General features: G+C 40.3%; 1 protein-coding gene across 4 annotated transcripts in view; it reads right to left on the bottom strand.

Annotated features, from left to right (window-relative positions):
• The window catches only part of prdm2a (PR domain containing 2, with ZNF domain a), a 140,222-nt gene that overhangs the window by 41,212 nt on the left and 77,939 nt on the right, over window positions 1–21,071 (bottom strand). For all 4 annotated transcript variants that reach the window (XM_059655584.1, XM_059655582.1, XM_059655581.1 and 1 more), the window contains one exon: window positions 12,771–12,923. In XM_059655584.1, the coding sequence (XP_059511567.1) occupies window positions 12,771–12,923 (153 nt within the window). The remainder of the gene's footprint in view (window positions 1–12,770; window positions 12,924–21,071) is intronic.

The following is a 21,071-nucleotide window of genomic DNA, read 5'->3' on the forward strand; positions in this document are numbered from 1 at the left end:
CCTCGATGTAGGCGGTGGGGCCTGGATTACTTAAACACTGCTCTACACCCGACTGCAAAACTATTCCTGTGATATGATTACTCTCCAACAGGAAGCACTCTTTGAACCGATGCTAATCTCATACAACTGGGAAGTGGTTTCTTAACAAAAGCACTGCGTTAGCTCAAGAGAGGGTAGTTTAGTACTGAGTATTAAGCAAAATATTGCAACTCCTGGTGGTTGGAGGACTACATCATCAGATTAAGCGCTTGTGCTTTGACACATCTACCAACTAAAACTAGCACCATACCTCCAAAATAGGCCTACAATCTGTCTCACTTGAATTATAAACCACACTTCCAGTTTCTCCCGCCCCAATGTTAAAACTATATGGCAGAACTAAAGGCTACATTTTTAGATAAATTATGTCTAAAAATAAAACCTTGAATGTATCTGTGCTTGCACTGCAGTGATTACTTCTGCAAAGCTGTTTATTTTCCAGCTAGCTCTCTTCCTCTGCTTGGTCAGCTGCAGTCTCACAGGCACCGGCCACATTCCAACATCTCACTCAGGTAACCTGGTATGTGTTGCAACAACATTAAATAGGCAGTATTAAGAACAAACCCAAGCTGATTTTCTTTTCATAATCCAGTGCAGTTGACATCTGTTGTGATGCTACCATTGCCTTGGCAGGGATGAACTTGTTTACATAGACAGGGAATTGAATTCAAAATCCTTCCTATCTGTATAGCTTCATAACCCAATGGATAAACCTACTGTGCTATGGACAGTGCACTAATATAACAGTGCTATTAATAAGTCCATTGTGCCCTTTTGTAACACCTGGGGAAAAAAAAGTAGTGAACATTTCTGCACCAGGCCACAATATCTTGATTATATATTACCAGGTAAATGATAAAAAGGAACATACAAGATATATTTCATCTGAATTTAGATTGACAGCTGAAGTATCACTCTTTCCTCATCTTCACATGCATCATCTCTATCTATCCAGCAGAATTCACTACAAACACTTGTTTTGGTTCTGGGCCGGTGGATGACTCTGAGAAAGTTGAAATTAGAGTTCTATTCGATCAGCCTTCACAAGCCATGCTTCATCAACTGCCACATTCACGAGATGTCCTCACCAATATTCTCCTTTCATCATTCTGAAGGGCTCTTCCCCTCTTTGATACCACTGTTCATGCCTTAAATAAGCTCCAAAATGCTTCTCATGCTCCCACAGATTCTATTCGTGCATGCTTTGGCAAAGCTACACAAGATCTTTTACCTCCTCACTTCTCACTATCCAAACCTGCTAAGTATCCTTTCAGGTGAAACAGTGCTTTACATATGCTTTCAATTTGGAATTCAAGACTCATGATGGGCTCTCATCTACAATAGACAGCCAAATGTAGACTGGAGGACCACTTTGCACAGCACCTCGGCTTTCAGTTGGCTCCTATTTTAATTATTTGTTCCACTTCTCCTGACTTTGGACACCATAAAGTGAAGTTAAAGCTCAGTGAACGCTCCAGAAACACTGATTCCTCATCTTATGGATTTCTGAATCAACACAGATCAGCTCAACAAATTCAGATCACCTCTACTCCTTTTGTTAATTTTTGAATGATAGTGGTTTGTAATAATTCTGCTTTTCTTTCCCAAAAACATTTTGTCTAGTTACACCTCTTGTTTTTCTTGTCCCGTTCAACACACGTATTGTCTTTTGACATTTAATTTAAACTGTTTTCCACTTGATCACAGTTTTTTTGTGTCATTTTTCAGTTCTTTCAGGACCTTTTTGAATAAGGTCAACATTTGTTGTTTATTCTCAACAGACTAGAGCAGTAGGGTAAGCCTCTTCGCCCTCTTTTCCTTTCACTATACTTGTTTTAAGTATCTTCCATCACTGAATTTTTTCAGTTCTGATAAAAGTTCATTGACCTGACATGTTAACTGTTTCCCTCTCTGCACATGCTTCAAAACCTGCTGAATATTTCCAAAATGTTTGTTTTTACTCAAGACTTGATTTGTTCTTTTTGTTGAACAAACTTTCTCGACCCAGCAGTAATTTTTTTGAACAAGCATGCCAACGATGAAAATTTACTCTGACTATAAATCAGTGACAGCACAACACAAATTTTGTGTGTTCATGCAACATTTATATTCCATCGTAGCGTCATACAGCACAGAAACAGATTTGGTCCAACTCATCCATGCCGACCAGGTTTCCCAAATTAAACTAGTCTCTTGTCTGAATTTGGCACATATGCCTCTAAACCTTTCTTATGCATGTACCTGTTCAACTATTTTTTAAATGTATCTGCAGCTACCATTTCATCCAGCAGATCTACAAAACACCCCTTGCGTGAAAAAGTTGCCCCTCATGTTCCTTCCAAATCTTCCTCTTCTCACCTGAAAATTATTCCCTCTAGTTTTGAACTTCCCAACGCTGGGAAAAAGACCTTTGCTATTCAACTTACTTACACCCCTCATGATTTCATAAATCTCTAAGGTCACCCCCTCAACCTCCATTTCTCCTTACTTGAAATTCTTCAATGTTTTGGTCTCAACAGTTTCCTGCGTCAGAGAATTCCACAAGCTCACCAATCTCTGGGTGAAGAAATTCTTCTTCATCTCAGCCCTAAAAGGCTTATACCTGATCTTTAGACCATGAACCCTGGTTCTGGACTCCCTGGTCATCGGGAACATCCTTCTGGCATTTACCACCTAACTTAGTTAGAATTTTTAAGTTTCTTAGAGATATGTCTGCATTCTTCTCAGGTCTGGTAAATATAATCCCAAACAAGCCAGCCTCTCCCCATTCGTCAATCTTACCATCCCAGGGATCGGTTTGGTAAACCTTCTTTGCAATCCCTCAACAGCCATGGCAAATTACCTCAAAGGAGGCCACAGCTGCATACTCTAGGTGTGAACTTATCAATACACCATTAAGTTACAGCAAGGCGTCTCTGCTGCTGTATTTGAATTTTTGCTATGAAAGCCAACATACTACTTGCCTTCTTCTCGGACTGCTGCACCTGTATGGTTACTTTCAGTGACTGGAGTACAAAGATACCAGGTCTCATTGCTTCTTCCCTTTTCCTCATCTATTCCTTTAATCATTTTCACGCGTGTTATTATTTTATTCATTCATGAGGGGTGTCACTGGCTGGATCAGCATCTATTGCTCATCCCTTATTGCCCAGAGGGCAGTTAAGAGTCAACCACATTGCTGTGGGTCTGGAGTCACATGTAGGCCATACCAGGTAAGGACCTTCCCTAAAGGACATTAGTGAACCAGATGGGTTTTTCTGACAATTGATTCACTGTCATCGTTAGATTCTTAATTCCGGATATTTTATTGAATTCAAATTCCACTATCTGCCACTGCAGGATTCGAACCCAGGTCCCCAGAACATTATCTGGGTCTCTGAATTAACAATCTAGCAATAATACCACTAGGCTGTCGCGTTCCTGATATGAATATTGCCATTCATATAATTATCTGCCTGACTGTTTGTGTGACCAGAGTGGACAATCTCACAAATAAACTGCATTAGACTGCATCTGCTATTTATCTGTCCACTCACTTAGCTGGTCCAAACCACACTGAGACTTTTCTGCATCCACTTAGTGTAACCAGCTGTGTGTCAAACTTGAAGATATGACACATGGTTTCCTCATGTAAATCACTTATATTGTGGATAGCTGGGCTCCAGCACTGACCCTTGTCTAGTCTTTCTAGTCACTGCCTGCCACCCAGAAAAAGACCCTTTGATTCCTAAACTTTGTTTCTTGCTTGCCAATCAGTTCTCAATCCATTACAGTACATGATGTTTAATCCCATGCAGTTTGATATTGCATAAAAAGCTCTGATGTTGTTGTGCACTTTAGAATTAAGCCCCTCAGAATTAAAAGATAATACAATCTTTAGCACCTAATTGTGAAGTTGAGCATTGGAATGCAACATTGAACTGGCTGGTGAAAGAGCGGTTGTGGGTGGATTTGGACTTTTTGGAGAGCACTCAGTGGCATCTCTCAGAGATTGACAGTAGGGTCACAAAACATATACATCCACTACAAGACTAATAACCTGGCAGTAAAATCACTATTAAAAAAAGTAAGCCTTCACAGTAGTTATGCTAACAAGGATAGGAGACAAATACTTCCTACAGGACTTATGTCAGACTGGAGAAGGTTCCCTGGAGACTCATTGAGACCACAATTGGTTCAATTTATACTTAAATAATCTCTGGACCCAGAAACTCAGTGCAGAGTGCTCAAATTTGCACTTACCATCAAAGTTTTTTTTTGGAAGACTGTGTCAGAAACCAGAAAATGGATGAATTTGAGATATGCATGTGTGCATAACAGTGATAAATATATTACTTTTGCAGTGAGGGTGGAATATTTAACAGTACACGTGCACCATACATGCAGTACACACAGCTGAGAACAAATTGAAAGAGCATCAAGAGTTTTTGTAAACCTGATGCTGAACATGCATGATCAATCCATAGCAGTAAATCAACAAGCCAGCAAGATGTGTTCTTTACAGGCATACAAAGCAGTCATGGGACTGGAAATCTTAACAGTTAAATTATTCTGAAAGCATAGGAGGAGGAAGAGAACAAGTTCAAACTAGCAACAGGTAAAGTCTTGTTTACATATGGAGAGAACAACACTTAGACAAAGTGGCGAGGGGTCTTTCTGGAGGTATGTCTCTCATCCATAGTGATCTCTCAATCTTGAAGTCACCAGCAGCATGTCTTACAAACCTTTCCCAAGTCAGTGACAAGTCAACAATGTCACCTAGATCTTAATCTGAGCAGATACATTGACTTTAACACCAAAAATTCAGATAGGCATTGCTAGAATGAACATCAATCCCCTCTCAGAAAATAAGCAGCTGACATTTCCAACTTCCATCACGATAATGATCAGTAACTTGATATTACCTTGAATTTTGATAAAAATTCTTCATAGTCATGATGAGTCATGGGACTAACTCAATTTCTGGATTCTGTGATCCAGTAATGATCACATATCATCAGGAGAGATCTCTAGCTAATTTTAGTATTGTTAGCTTGAGGCAAGATAGAAGATCAGTTCTGGCACACCAAAGCCTAACACAGAGCAAGGCAATGTTCAACATTTAGAAATTTCTCAAATCAGCCACTACAGTTTTCTAAAGTCTGTGTTGAAACACTTAATAGTGCCTGCAGTTAAAATGTTATTACTCAGAACACTACCAGCAATTGCAAACATCAGTCCTTATTAAGCAAGAGCATCAGCTTGTTGTAGAAGATCAAACTGCTTTCTCTGCTTCCAGTAATTAAAATCCTTGCTATTCTGTTTGAATTCAGTAAATGGTAATGAACAAATGAACCACATCATCCAGTACTTATTTGTCTATATTGTTTGCAATATTTCCTTACATATATTTTTCTAGAAAATAATGGCCACTAAATTCAACTCACTTCTTTCTGAGGAAGGGTCACCAGACCCGAAACATAACTCTGTTCTCTCCTCCACAGATGCTGCCAGACCTGCTGAGCTTTTCCAGCAACTTTGTTTTTGTCACTTCTTTTCAAATAAGTTTCAACAAGTACAATTATGTACAAGAACAGAAAGCACTGAAAATACTTGCAAGCCAGGCAGGGTCCACAAAGAAAGAAACAAGGTCAAATGTTTCAGTTTGGTGACGTCATCAGAATAGGTAAATCTTTTCTCAGTTCTCTGGAAAGGTCATCAATCTGAAATGTTAATTCCATTTCAACTGCCACATGAGCTAACAGAACTGCTGAATATTTTTAGCATGTTCTGTCATTATTTCAATTTTCCAGCATCCAGAGTATTTTGATTCTGTGCAATAATATATCGTCTTTGAAATGTTGGACTGTTCCAGGGGGAATTCCGATTTGTGCAACTCAGAGCATAGCACTGACATTTGACACTCTACCAATGATAAAAGGCAGTAATAATTCAAACTGAAGACTTAAAACAGTTCATGGAAAAGTAATTCATACAAAGTTCAAGTCCATTATCTCAAATGGCAAGACTGTTTCTTTAACAAGATAAAAGCAATCAAAATTAAAAATTTAATTGTATCGAACACCTTTGTAATTAGCAGCATTTAATATGTTTGCTGTAATGTAGTATGGGTGGCATCTGAAGAAAGCAAAAAATGGTTTCACTGATATTAACTTTAAATTTGTATGCAAATGAAAGATTATTTTTAAGGTTATCTATTTTCAGATCTTTATTGGTGGATCGTTGTTGGTCTTTACATAAAGCAAATAAAACTAGAAAATTTCTAAAAAGACAAACTTCCATCTCATGTGATAGATATAAAAAAAACCATGAAATGGATGAATAAGAACCTGTTAGGGCCTACTGATATCATTGGATAGCTTAAAGATTTTGACTTTTACAAGAGTTTAACGCTTTCATGAAACAACCGGACACCACATTCCTAGATAACAAGGTGTGGAGCTGGATGAACACTGCAGGCCAAGCAGCATCATAGGAGCAGGAAAGCTGACGTTTCGGGCCTAGACCCTTCTTCAGAAGTGGGTGAGGGGATCCTCTTCTAAGGATGCCTACCTTGAAGAAGTTACCCTCCTCCCTAACCCCCTTCCCCATTTCTGAAGGGGGATCCAGTCCTGAAACGTCCGCTTTCCTGCTCCTGTGATGCTGCTTGGCCTGCTGTGTGCATCCAGCTCCATACCACGTTCCAGTGAGGTTTTACCTTGAGTCAAATTTTAATGGAGATTGTGAAACACATTTGCATAGCCAACCAGTTCAAGCTAATCTATGCTTTTATTTCTCTCATGACAATTGGTCATGGGAGGGATAGAAATATAGTTTATGAAATTTGCTGGTATAAATGGCATGCATCAGCTGATAATAATTTGTGAAGATCATCCAGTGGTGGTGGTCTACAATCTTTGTAAAAATGAGATTACTTTTTGAATTTAAATTCTATCCAACATCTGCCAAGAAAATATGGAATATATTTTTAGTACTGTTCAAATCTAAAACCATGTACATATAATTATTCATTTTGTTCTCTACTCACTCTCAGTGTGACACCTATAACGGTACATTATCTGCCACTGTCTTGAAGTCTAGGTTGTAGTTTGAACCTGCTAGTCATATACAATAAGTCAAATGCGTATCTACGAGGTGGATGCAATACCTGGACTTGATTATCTTCATTTGCAGGGACACAAAGCTAAAGCATGCTTTCACTTCAAAAGCATGGGATATTGGGAATGAGAGATAACATGGTGTGAAGCTGGACGAACACAGCGGGCCAAGCAGCATCGGAGGAGCAGGAAAGCTTGACGTTTCAGGTCGGGACCCTGCTTCAGATATTGGGAATGAATATTTTTCTCCTTGGGTCTCCAAAATTCACTGCCCCTTGATCTGGCTTTCAGCTCATCATTTTACATTGTAATCATCTCTATATTAACTCCACAGGTTTGTAATCAAACATCTGTTGGAATTTGGTAGCCAACCCACCAATGTTTACATGAAGAATGGATTTGAGACAAACAGAACTATTTGTTCAGTCAATTCCAATTCCCGAAATCACCTTTTGAATTCAGCTGACTTCCTGATGTATGCACAGGTTATCTCGGTGGAAACATTTTTCTTTGTCTTTATCTCTTTCTCTGGGTATTTTCTCCAAAAACTCAGGAGATGTTGCTTTTTTTTGTGTTTGAAAGACCACAGACCGAATTTCAATTTAAATCACTGCATTCACACACTGACCATATGCACTAAATCTCTGTCCTTGCCTGGCTGTTTATAGTTCAGCTCATTCAGCTTTGATATTAAATTTTACAGAACCTGAAGTCAAGCAACCATGACAGATCACTGCACATTTCATTCCTTACTTTAAGAAAAGTGACAATTTCAGACATCAGGTCCAAAAATCTTTGCTAAACCTTCCTTTGAATTTAAACAAGCAGCTCTGAAGGGCTCTTACATGAATTGAATTCACTATCTTAACAGCTCGATGACAGAAGTCCATCAATTTACTTGCTAATACTTGCTGGTGGATTATACAATGGTATACATTGATTGTACAATGATTATACAAAAGAGAAAAATCAGGATTATTTCTGAAAAACCCAACAAGTCTAGTTGGTGCACTATTTGTGATGGAAAACGGTTTTTTGAGGAGAAAAATATGTGAGAAGATCCTGTTTGATTTTGTGTGCATAGTTTTAAGGATAAAACTAATCAGCTGGGTTGTGTCGGTCATACCAATGGATTCATTGAACAGCAGTAACAACCATCAACAGGTCTTCAGGTCCTCCTCTAATTGCTGGAAGATGTCTTCAGAGACAGGTTCCACCTGTCTTGCTACTGTGGAAGCATTGAAAAGAAGTTGCAAGTTCTCAAATGCTGTTATTTCTTCTTCTGTATTCTTAAGTCTTTGAATAAAGACCAAGTAGCTACAGTCATTGCCATTTGTGAATGGTTTCTCATATTTTGCCAGATGACAGAAAACACAATTATATGTTTCAGTAAAGCCCGATCTTGTGCTGCTTGTTCAGAAAAAATTGATGGTTGAGCTTTCCAAATGGTTCTTTGTCCAAAGCAAGTTCAAGAGAAAACCATCCTTGAATTTATTGTGCACCATTGTGTGTTGTCATTCCAAATTCATCAATCATTATTACTGCTTCACCTTGTTCTTCATGATTTCACACTATTGCTTGTTACACTACAGGTATGCCTCTGGATCCAAGGCTCTGAAGCATCCAGGTTTTTTTTTTAAGTTAATTCATGGGATCTGGGTGTCACTGGTTGAGCCAGCATCTATTGCCTAACTCTAGCTGCTCCTGAAAAGGTGGTGGTGAGCTGCCTTCTTGTATCGTTAACGTCCGTGTGCTGCAAGTAGACCCACAATGCTAAATTATACTGTAGTATGTTGCTGGCTACTTTCTAACATGGAGGCACGTTTGTCTGGTTGAAATTTGTTTCTGGGGCCCCTGTTTAACTTATGCAACTAGGCAGCATTCCCCATAATTTTTTTTAGTCCTATGCAGACCTACCAGATACAGAGTTGAAGGAAATAAAACCTGCAGGTCTACACAGAACAGGAACTGGAGCTGGACTAGCTAAGCTGCTCTTGCAGAGATTTTGCAAGGACACGATGGGTTGAATAGCCTATATTTCTGATAATCTAATATATAGTTTTTGCACATTAGTTCCTAGGGGTTTTTTTTCCCCACTTGTTTGCATTACCACAACAAAAACAAACTTATTTTACCCAGCAGCGATAGTTCATCTGGTCCAAAATAAAACAATCCAACAAGCTGGCAAAGCCAGTTAAGAATATGCCTTTTTCTCTAGTCACGTGGCTTCTGGAAGTGGCATGACAATCAATAAGTGTATGGTGAAGGAATGTGGGTGGGGAGATCAATTGTCAAAGATGCACACCGTTAGAGAATATGGGCATGCAGTGAGATTGATTGCAAAGTGTCCGATAGTCAACGAGTCAAATCTAACTTGTGTTGCAGACCACAGTCCTATGGGATACAATCATCTGAACCAACGAACATCACCGGTGGGGATATTATTGTGCAGTATTTGTTGATGTGTACACTAAGTCCTTACTTAACACTGCCTGTTTAACATGTTTCTTCTTCAATTTGATATAGGTAATAGGGTCTACTTCTCTGTCCATGGAGATGGCCAGACCTGCTTTCTTTTTCCAGCACATTCTGCTTTTATTACAGGAAATAAGGTGGGTTTCAGAAGCAAAGATGCAGATTATTTCCTAAGAACAAGGGTGTATTGGGGTAGGGCTAACAACATTTGACAAATACTGAGGGAAAAGCAACATGAATTAGTTCAGTCAGTCCCAGAACTCAGGGTGGTGAACATGTGAGTGGGATGTATTCTAAACAGCAAGTTACATTTTTCCTTGGAAAAATTTAAAAGAAGGTGAACATGTGAGCGGGATGTATTCTAAATAGAAAGTTACGTTTCGCCTTGGAAAAATTTAAAAGGTATTTCACTTTAAACCATAGGAATTCAGCAATATTTCAAATTGTAGACTATAATGCTTTTTCATAAATGGAAGTATCTACAAAACCTAATTCCTCCAGCCTGCAGAATGCATCAAACAATTACCAAAAGAGTACCAAAACAGAACTCTATATTGTTAAATATTGCACAGAATTAAGCTACAATTTGTTTGAGTAATCCATGTGACTTGTTGACAAATGATAACTATACTTGCTTGTCATCATCCTAGTTCAGATTAGCTAACTCAATAGAGCCAACAAATCATAACTGGAGCCTTCGAGTTTCTTTGGTTTACTTTTACACTACTTAGCGCTTTTATATATCTGGTCAGTGGAGGAAGTTCTGTTTATTTAAAAATAATTAAAATACTTGCTTTTGCTCTTTCAAGACTTGTTGTGAAATGTTCATCCTCAAATACACATGAAATTGTATTTGCAAAATTGCTTCTGAATTTGAGCCTCAAGAGACTAGCCCAACTTTTTGGTGTTAACTGCGTTCAGGGTTGATGAAATACAACACTTACCTTGTGTGCAGTTGCAGTAAAGTTGTACAAGGCAGGTTTGCACAAATCAAGTACTACAATATAAATCACAAGACAACAGAGCTCAAGAAAGATTTTCATCCATGAACAATAAACATAATGACATAATTCAAAATCTATTTTACCTGGATGTAAACACAAGAACAACACTGCATGCATAAAATAAAAACTTCTGAAAACAAATGGTTTGAAAAACTTTATTAAGAAGTAACTGACATTTGTTTCCAATCTACTAAGTATAGTCGGTTAAGGTTTTTGGGCTGGCTGCTTGCTAAGAAGACACACAAGCTTCAAGGTTAAAACAACAGCCTTTGCTTTAATCCAGCCTTCTTGGGAAAGCACCTTGGACTGTCAACCTTTCAGGATTACCCTGGAGTCTGCAGGAATTAAAAATTAACCTCCTGGACGCTGCTGCAAAGCAACCCAAGACAAAACTCAAAGGGACATATCCTTTTTAATTCCTTGAATATATATTTAAAAATTACGGAAGTATTACAGAACTGAAACAATGGCTGTTCAGGTCTCTGGAAACAGTGGGTCATATGACAAAACTTGAAATAGATCACAGTTGGTAACACAAAGTTCAAAACTCAATCTGATTAAGTGACGGTTAAAGATCGCAAGTTTCTTTCCAGCTGCAACTTAAAAGTTTAGATAGCTGATTGAAAGAAAGTTGAGAAAACTAACTTTTTTTGTAGCACTAGTTGAAAAACTATTGATGTATTGAACTTTCCTTAGGCAGAGATGAGAAGAAAAAGGTGGATGAGACTGACAGGTGTTGTGGAACGCTTTGGGAGATAATGAAAAATGAAATAGATCAAAGCAGCATCAAATTATTTTCTGTTGAAGAGTTTCAGCAAGAGACCCTTACGAGAGAGCACAGAATTACTCAATTCAAAAATATATTTATGATGGCTTACACTCGCAAGTTTATAGAACATTACAGCACAGTACAGGCCCTTCGGCCCTCGATGTTGTGCCGACCTGTCATACCGATCTGAAGCCCATCTAACCTACAATATTCCATGTACGTCCATATGCTTGTCCAATGATGACTTAAATGTACTTAAAGTTGGCGAATCTACTACCATTGCAGGCAAAGCGTTCCACTCCCTTACTACTCTGAGTAAAGAAACTACCTCTGACATCTGTCCTACATCTTTCACCCGTCAATTTAAAGCTATGCCCCCTCGTGCTCGCCGTCACCATCCTAGGAAAAAGGCTCTCCCTATCCACCCCTAACCAAACCTCTGATTATTTTAAATGTCTCAATTAAGTCACCTCTCAACCTTATTCTCTCTAATGAAAACAGCCTCAAGTCCCTCAGCCTTTCCTTGTAAGACCTTCCCTCCATACCAGGCAACATCCTAGTAAATCTCCTCTGCACCCTTTCCAAAGCTTCCACATCCTTCTTATAATCCTTCGCTGACCAGAACTGTACACAATACTCCAAGTGCGGCTGCACCAGAGTTTTGTACAACTTCACCATAACCTCTTGGCAATGGAACTTGATCCCTCTATTAATAAAAGCTAAAACACTGTATTGCCTTCTTAACGGCCCTGTCAACCTGGGTGGTAACTTTCAAGGATCTGTGCACATGGACACCGAGATCTCTCTGCTCATCTACACTACCAAGAATCTTACCATTAGCCCAGTACTTTGCCTTCCGGTTACTCCTACCAAAGTGCATCACCTCACACTTGTCTGCATTAAACTCCATTTACCACCTCTCAGCCCAGCTCTGCAGCTTATCTATGTCTCTCTGCAACCTACAGCATCTTTCGACACTATCCACAACTCCACCGACCTTTGTCATCTGCAAATTTACTAACCCATCCTTCTACGCCCTCATCCAGGTCATTTATAAAAATGACAAACAGCAATGGACCCAACACCGACCCTTGCAGTACACCACTAGTAACTGGTCTCCAGGATGAACATTTCCCATCAACTACCACCTTCCGTCATCTTTCAGCAAGCCAATTTCCGATCCAAACTGCTATATCTCCCACAATTCCATTCCTCTGCATTTTGTACAATAGCCTACTGTGGGGAACCTTATTGAACGCCTTGCTGAAATCCATATACACCACATCAACCGGCTTACTTTCATCTACCTGTGTGAAGTGGGCAGGGCGAGAGAGTGCAATTTTATGAGAACTCGTACTAATCTTCACATCACAGGGATATGGCTACCTTGAAAACTTTGTAGTAGATAGCCCTGTTGATCTCCAGAGGGAAGAGGTTCTGCTCATCGGAGGAGCGAGCCCAGTTCACGTACCGCAACCAGTTGCCTTTGTTTGGATCTGTGGCATCAATACACATCCACCCGAATTGGGGGAAGTAAACCTGAAAGGAGAGAGTTGACCTTAGTTAGTGCTAAGTACTGAGCCAGTGCATACCAATGTTTATTAACCATCAACAAAACATTTCATTTTGTGGTTTTTGAAGGATGGGGTAGGAAGAGTTGAAAAGGAAGGTTGACAACTTTATTATATTTGGCAAACTGCTAAACGTACATATGTAGCATTTGTTGCAAGTGTACACCTATTTATTCTTCTAATTCTGTCCTCTCACGCATAGACCAGAACAAAAAATAAGTTAAATTGGACCCGTCTGCTCAAGTATTTGGGCAATGACTATAACTAATATAAATCTAACAAAATGAATTCAGCTTAAGGATATTTTAGTAAAACTAACTCCCAAAAAAAAACTACCGACTAATGTATAAATTCATTACCCTCTGCCAAATGTGATGGCTCTTAAGGTGCAAGGAGGGGATGTGAAGATAAATTTCATGGATTATCCATTTGATCCCCTACAGCGTACTCAGGTGCAGGAAGTTTCTGACATTGCACACTTCAGGGAAAGGTTTACAGATATCCTGAATCATAGAATCCGTACAGTGTGAAAACAGGCCATTCGGCCCAATAAGGCACACCACTCCTCCGAACAGTATCCCACTCAGACCCATCCGCCTACCCTTCACCTGTAACCTTGCATTTCCCATGTCTAATCCACCTAATATACACACCCATGGACATTACAGGCAATTTAGCGTAGCCAAACCACCTAACCTGCACATCTTTGGACTGTGGGAGAAAACTGGAGCACCAGACGGAAACTCATGCAAACTCGGGATGAATGTGCAAAATCCACACAGTCTCCAGAGAGTGGAATTGAAGCTGGGTCCTGAGGCAGCAGTGGTAACTACTGAGCCACTGTGCGGCTGTAAGCAGATATCATCAGTTTCATGCTAGTTTTAGGACTAGTGCAGATGTCCTCCAGTCGAGCAACACTGCACCTTCAGCGTCATCTACTAATAGACTCAAGCAATGTTATCCATAAGAATATGGATCGGACTAGTGAGCAACATATTAAAAAAATCACAGCTGAGCCGTATCCCACCTAGTGTGCACTTTCCAAGGAAGTCTCAGGATTAACCTTTTATCATTAATAAAGAAACAAATGGATAATACCATCCTGAACTAGTGATGTCTGAAGGACATCAGTGGCTAAGTATCACATGGTTCACACTAATGACAAAGTTTGTCTGAATAGGCAAAGAATTGGTACATCTGGTCCATTAACTGACTTGCACTTGATGAGAAAATTACAGAAACCAAAAAAATGAAATGCTTACCCACATAGGAAGTAAACTGGTGGGAGAGAAGATAGGAGAGAAGTTTTCTGACTAGGCAAAGATTCAAATTGACCAAATTGAACTTTTAACAGGCAGTCAATCATTATACTTTAATAGGAGATTACTCCACAGAGGAGTATGTCAACCATCAACTCTACCTCAAGTCCATAAATTACTCCATTGTAGCATTCTGTGCACATCTAATTTCTATGAAACTTTGACTTCAAATAGTCTCAAATGAATGCAACAGGCATTTTTAAAATTTTAAATAATGTATAAAAAGTGGATCAACTAAATATTGATTTGACCTTGTAGCTTTAAGGACTTCCTTAAGAGTTAGATTTAATAAGTTACTGCACCACTCATGAGTGTGACTAATTCAGTGTATAACTCCAGAGAAAGCATGGGGAATGGAACAGCTTGCAGTACTTTATGGAGATCCCCACCTCAATTGACCGAAGGGCCTCCAATGTCATAATCTCTCTATAATTCTATTTGGTTATTCTTCAGGAAGAAAAGGCTTGAGAAGAAATTACTGGGGCCTGGTTGATGTATTTGTATCACGGTCAGCCACGGAAAAGGTCCCAGAAGGCTGGAGGGTAGCAAATATTGTGCCTGTATTCAAGAAGGCCTGCAAAGAAAACCCTGGGAACAACAGACAAGTAGGCCTAACATCTGTGGTAGGTCAGTTACTTGAGAAAGTTCTGAAGGATAAGATATACACGCATTTGGAAAGACAAGGTTTGATTAGGAGTAGTAAGCATGGCTTTGTGTGTGGGAGATCATGCCTCACAAATTTTATCAGAGCTCTTTGACAAAGTGACCAGGAAGTTTGATGAGGGCAAGGTGGGAAGATGTAGTCTTTATGGATTTCAGTCAGGCCTTCGATATGGTTCCAAATGGCAGGCTGCTCTGGAAGTTTAGATCATATAGAATCTGGGGAGGGCTCGCAAATTGGATACACAATTGGCTTGATGGCAGGAAGCAGAAGGTATTAGTAGAAGGATGCTTGTTGGACCAGAGGTCTCTGACTAGTGGTGTGCCTCAGGGGTAAATGATAAACCCATTGCTGTTTGTTATTTATATCAAAGATTTGGATGAGAACGTACAAGGCATGATTAGTAAGTTTGCAGATGACACAAAAACAGGAGGTATCACAGACAGTGAGCAGGGTTATCAGAAATTGCAGCAGGACCTTGATCAGTTGGGGAAGTGGGCCAAAAAATGGCAAATGGGCCTCAACATAGCTAAGTGTGAGGTGTTGCATTTTGGGAAGTCACATCAAGGTAGGAGTTTCATTATGAATGTTAGGGCCTTAAGTAGTGTAGTGGAACAGAGGGACCTTGGAGTTCAAGTGCATGGTTCTCTGGAAGTGGAGTCACAGGTAAGCAGGGCAGTGAACAAGGCTTTTGGCACACTGGCCTTCATAAGTCACGGCACTGAGCATAGAAGTTGGGAAGTTACGTTGCAGTTGTACAGGACGTTGGCGAGGCCACACTTTGAGTATTGTGTTCAGTTCTGGTCACTTTGCTATAGGAAGGATGTTATTAAACTGGAAACAGTACAGCAGAAATTAACAAGGATGTTTCCAGAAGGGACTGAATTATAGGGAGAGGGTGGACAAGCTAGGACTCTTTGCTTTACAGTGTAGGAAACTGAGAGGGGAATCTTATAGAATCTTATAGTGTATAAAATCATGACAGGCATGGATAGGGTGAATGCACTTAGTCTTTTTCCCAGGACTGGTGCAGTGAGGACTAGAAGGCATCAGTTTAAGCTAAGAGAGGAAAGATTACATGGGAATCTGAGGGGCAACTTTTTTATTTTACACTGAGGGTGGTACACATATGGAATGAGCTGCCAGCAGAAGTGGTTGAGGCAGATACATTTAAAAGGCATTTGGACAAGTCCATAGACAGAAAAGATTTAGAAAGATATGGGCCACGCGCAGGGCAAATGGGATAACAAGGTGGATGAACACAGCAGGCCAAGCAGCTTCAGAGGAGCAGGAAAGCTGATGTTTCGGGCCTGGACCCTTCTTCAGAAAATGAGAAATGGGATAGGGTTAGGAATGGTTCTTTTCGGAAATGGGATTAGTTCAGTTTAGGAAACCTGGTTGGCATCAACAAATTAGACCAAAGGATCTGTTTTCATACTATATTACTCTATTTCTCCAAAACTCGAGAGCCTGGATTTGTGTGAAGCATGATGAGTAGTTCAAAATGCTGGAATATTGACATCCACCAAACTGACAGTCAGCAATTTCAGGGGATGGGATCAAGAAACTTAGGTAAAAACTGAGGAGAAAATATATTCTCTTACAAGGTCAGCACTAACATGTAAAAACATTTTTACAGAAACAAAAGCATTGCATATAGTCTTTAAATAGCAGCTTGATACGTAGGAAAGCTTTACTTCAATTCTTCCTCACCCCCTCAAAAAAATGATTTCAGCAAGGTAATTTACAACTTAAATGAAAATTCAACTTACTGGAGATCATTTAGATCTACTTCCTTAATTGCACATCAGTTAACTCACAGTACCTTGGTGCCATTTTACCAAGAACTAATGGATCAATAATGATATTATATTAAAACAACACAACATTTTTTTTCACAAACACATCAAATCAGAATATTACCCGACGAAATTGAATTGTTGACAACTGGGAAAGTGGTGGTGGATACCTGAAGCTGCTGTTAGGCTTGGGAGGAAGATGTTTTTACATCAGAACATAGCAGAAAAGTGACATTTAACAATTCAAAAAGGATTCAGTCAGTTTGAGCTCCAACTCTCCTTTGCACTTCCAGGCTATACTGCAAAATCTGAGAGTGCCTCCTGTAGCGCCAGTAATGCTCCAAAGTGTTCTGAAATCTTCAGATCCTTCCCACACCACCAACTGTTGAAGTAAACTTCAAAACACTCTTTCTAGATCCTTTATTTGCTCCTGGAACGCAAACAACATGGGCAAGGTTTGCAATTATTGCTCATCCCAATTACATTTAAGGGTAGTAAATGCTGTCTTCCCTTGAATGAATGAGAAAGATCTGAGAACGTGTTTTCCACAGAGCAAAAGGACAGAACTCCTAGACTACTTAAGTGCTTATAAGCCACTAACCACATTTCTGGTGCTACCCAAGTTGGACAATCCAAAGCTTCCAGTGACAGATGTTCCACTGGAATGAACTTTCCAATCTGGCCAGGTTCCAGGAAGCTTTCCACCATTTCCAAAAAAAATTTTCCAGTGCTCCTAAACCATACAGTCCCAGCCTCAGTTCTCTTCCTTGTGCTTCATACCCTGCAGCTTCATTGTAGATAAATTGGAGTTTCTGACAAGACTGCTGGATATAAAACACTAACTATAAAACTTGCAACTCATCGTGAGCAATTCTATAGGAAATCTTGTCGTAAAGCCAAAGTCATTTTAACACTTTTATCCATACAGAGTTGTAGCATACCTAAAAATTAAATGTTTACAGAACACAGATATTCTTACCTCTCAAAAAATTCAAGTTAGTTAGACACCACCTTCCCTGAAACAAATGCTGACTAACAATTGTTGTGCCTTTAAAAAGTACTCCACCAAGTCCAGTTTATCAACTCTCACTTTTCTTTATTAATTACTACAGCTGTAATCTTGCAGCAAATCTACCATGGGCTCATATTATTCATCAATGTAGATTCACAGTCATTGCAACATGAACATTTCATTACCATTGGTTGTGGCCTTCTCTGTGGTATCTATGGTGGGGGGCATCGAGCTCAACTGGATGAATAACTGGTTTGCGATGCAGTTTGATGCAAACAGCATGGGCACAATTCCTGTACCTGGTGGGGTCACTATCAAGGCCCTGCCTTCTCAACCAGGCGTGACAATGCTTAGGTTAAATCCATCAGTTATTAAAACAGAGGGCAGTCTACACAGACCTATATTTGGGATCCAACGCATCATCCTCTGACACTTCCGCCATCTGCAATCTGACCCCACCACCGAAGGAATTTTTTCCCTCCCACCCTTATCTGCTTTCCGGAGGGACCACTCTCTCTGGGACTCCCTTGTCCGCTCCACACTCCCCTCCAGCCCCACGTCACCCAGGACTTTTCCCTGCAACTGCAGGAAGTGCTACAGCTGCCCCTACACCTCTTCCCACATTCCACCTCCCAAGAAGACTTTCACCAGCACATCTGCTAATATGGTGTGTACTGTGTTTGCTGTTTCCATTATGGCCTCCTCTACATCAGGGAAACCAAGCGGAGGCTTGGGGACCACGTTGCAAAACATCTACACTCGGTTCACACTAAACAACTACACCTATCAGTTGCGAACCATTTCAACTCCCACTCCCATTCCTCCATCCTGGACCTCCTGAAGCGCCACAACGCTGCTACCCAAAGGTTGCAGGAGCAGCAACTCATATTCCGCTTGGGAACCCTGCAGCCCAATGGTATCAATGTGGACTTCACAAGCTTCAAAATCTCCTCTCCCCTTACTGCATCCCAAAACCAGCCCAGCTCATCCCACCTCCCTAGCCTGACCTTCCTCCCACCTATCCCCTCCTCTCACCCCAAGCCCCACCCCCATCTCCTACAGACTGCCACCCCCTTGACCTGTCCGTCCTCCCTGGACTGACCTATCCCCTCCCTAACTCCCCACCTACACTCACCTCTACCGGCTCCATCTCCGCCTCTTTGACCTGTCTGTCTCCTCTCCACCTATCTTCTCCTCTATCCATTTTCTATCCGCCTACCCTCTCTCCCTATTTATTTCAGAACCCCCTTCCCCTCCCCCATTTCTGAAGGAGGGTCTAGGCCTGAAACATCAGCGTTCCTGCTCCTCTGATGCTGCTTGGCCTGATGTATTCATCCAGCTCTACACCTTGTTATCTCAGATTCTCCAGCATCTACAGTTCCTGCTATCTCTGGTTCCATAGTCTTTCTTATTTAGTTTGAATCAAAAATCTTGACACCATTTTCCAACCCAACGGATATAAGTAACAGTAGTGAAAAATTAACTGCTGCTTGCCATGAAGCACTTCTGCACTGGTGGTGTCAATTAACTGTACTCCTGATATAACTTATTGGGTTTTTCTGTATACTTCAAAACAGCTGTATGACAAAGTCCTTTCCAAACAGCAGCAAGAGCATATTCTTGGATCACGTGGAATACAGCAGATCACCATCCTCAAGGGTTTGCCATGATTGTCACAAACCATAAAAAAATTTTTAAAAAGCAAGCACAGGCTTGTCAGTTATTTTCTCGCAAAATTAAAGATGCAAGTTTGCTGTCTCGCTGCTACTTTTGTGGACAACAACTGACTCCTATCTTGCACTTCTCTAAGCCATGCAGGGCAAATGTGGTCACATCAGATGTGACTTTTCAGTCAAATCCCTCTTTAATGTAAGTACAATGCCACAGGTACTTAGAGGCAGTTGAGATTGTGGCAGAAGCAATGATTATAATAATGGCAATTTATTACATTACAAATGCAAGGAAATGCTGGGCAGAAGTTTCATATGATTGACACCTCCATTTTGCCTGGATTGTAACGTTTTGATTACAGACTGCTGCTTGAGTAGATCTTCCAATAGTATTAGCATTCACATTCCAAGTTTCCCAACTAGAGAGGAGCTGTGTGATCTTCAGCTCAATTTGTCAAAGGAGCACAATTTTTTTTTAATCTTCATTCTTTCATGGGATCCATGTGTCACCAGCAAGGCCAGCATTTGTTGCCCAGCTCCAGTGAAACTGAGTAGCCCGTCACTTCAGAGGGCAATTAAAAGTAAGCCACAATGCTGAAGTCCTGCAGTCCCATTTCTTTGCTCATAGGATGGGGCATTGCTGGTTGGACCACCATTGATTGCCCATCCCTAATTGTCAACAGCCTGACTAGTTTGCAATGGTCATTCTCAGGGTTAATGTTTCGGGTCCGGTGACCCTTCATCAGAACTGGAAGGCTGTTCTCCCAAAAGGGGATTAGTGAACCAGATTTTAAATCATGGTCTTCAACAACAATTGATGACAGCTTCACGGTCACCATTATTGAGGTTAGTTTACAACTCCAGATTTTCAAGATTGAATTTAAATTCCTTCAGCTACAATGTTCAGCGGGGAGGTAAGTGTCAACCACATTGCTATGGGTTCGTAATAACATGTAGGCCATTGGTGAACCAGATTTGTTTTTACAATAACTGACAATGGTTACATGGTTAATGTTAGGCTAGATTTTAATTCTGGATTTTCATTTATTCAAATTTCACCATTTGCTGTGGATGAGTTTCCATCCATGTCCCCAGAGTATTGGTCTGACTCTCTGGATTACTAATCCAGTGATAACACCAATAGACATCGCCTTCCCATAAATTTGGGCCAGACCAGATAAGGATGGCAGATTGAATAAAAACTGAAAGAACTGTGGTTGCTATAAATCAGGAACAAAAACAGAAGTTGCTGAAAAAGCTCAGCAAGGTCTGGCAGCGCCTGTGAAGAAAAAAAAATCAGAGTTAATGTTTTGTGTTCGGTGATTCTTCCTCAGAACTGGAATACTGTTCTCCCGAAAGGACTTTAGTGAACCAGATTTCACAATATGGTTTTCAACAACAATTGATGACAGCTTTATGGTCACCATTATTGAGATTAGCTTACAATTCCAGGTTTTCAAAATTGAATTTAAATTCCTTCAGCTACCATGGTCAGATCTGAATCCACAATATCAGAGCACTACTCAGGGCTCTGGATTACTTGTCTAGTGACATTACTACGACACTACCATCTCCCTAGTAAGTCAGAAAGGTTGAACTGTATATCAATTCCTGAGGTGACAGCCATCTTGATGGTTAATGACAATACACACCCT

Source organism: Stegostoma tigrinum, chromosome 28 (genome assembly GCF_030684315.1).
Source record: "Stegostoma tigrinum isolate sSteTig4 chromosome 28, sSteTig4.hap1, whole genome shotgun sequence".
Classification (NCBI taxonomy): Eukaryota; Metazoa; Chordata; class Chondrichthyes; order Orectolobiformes; family Stegostomatidae; genus Stegostoma; species Stegostoma tigrinum.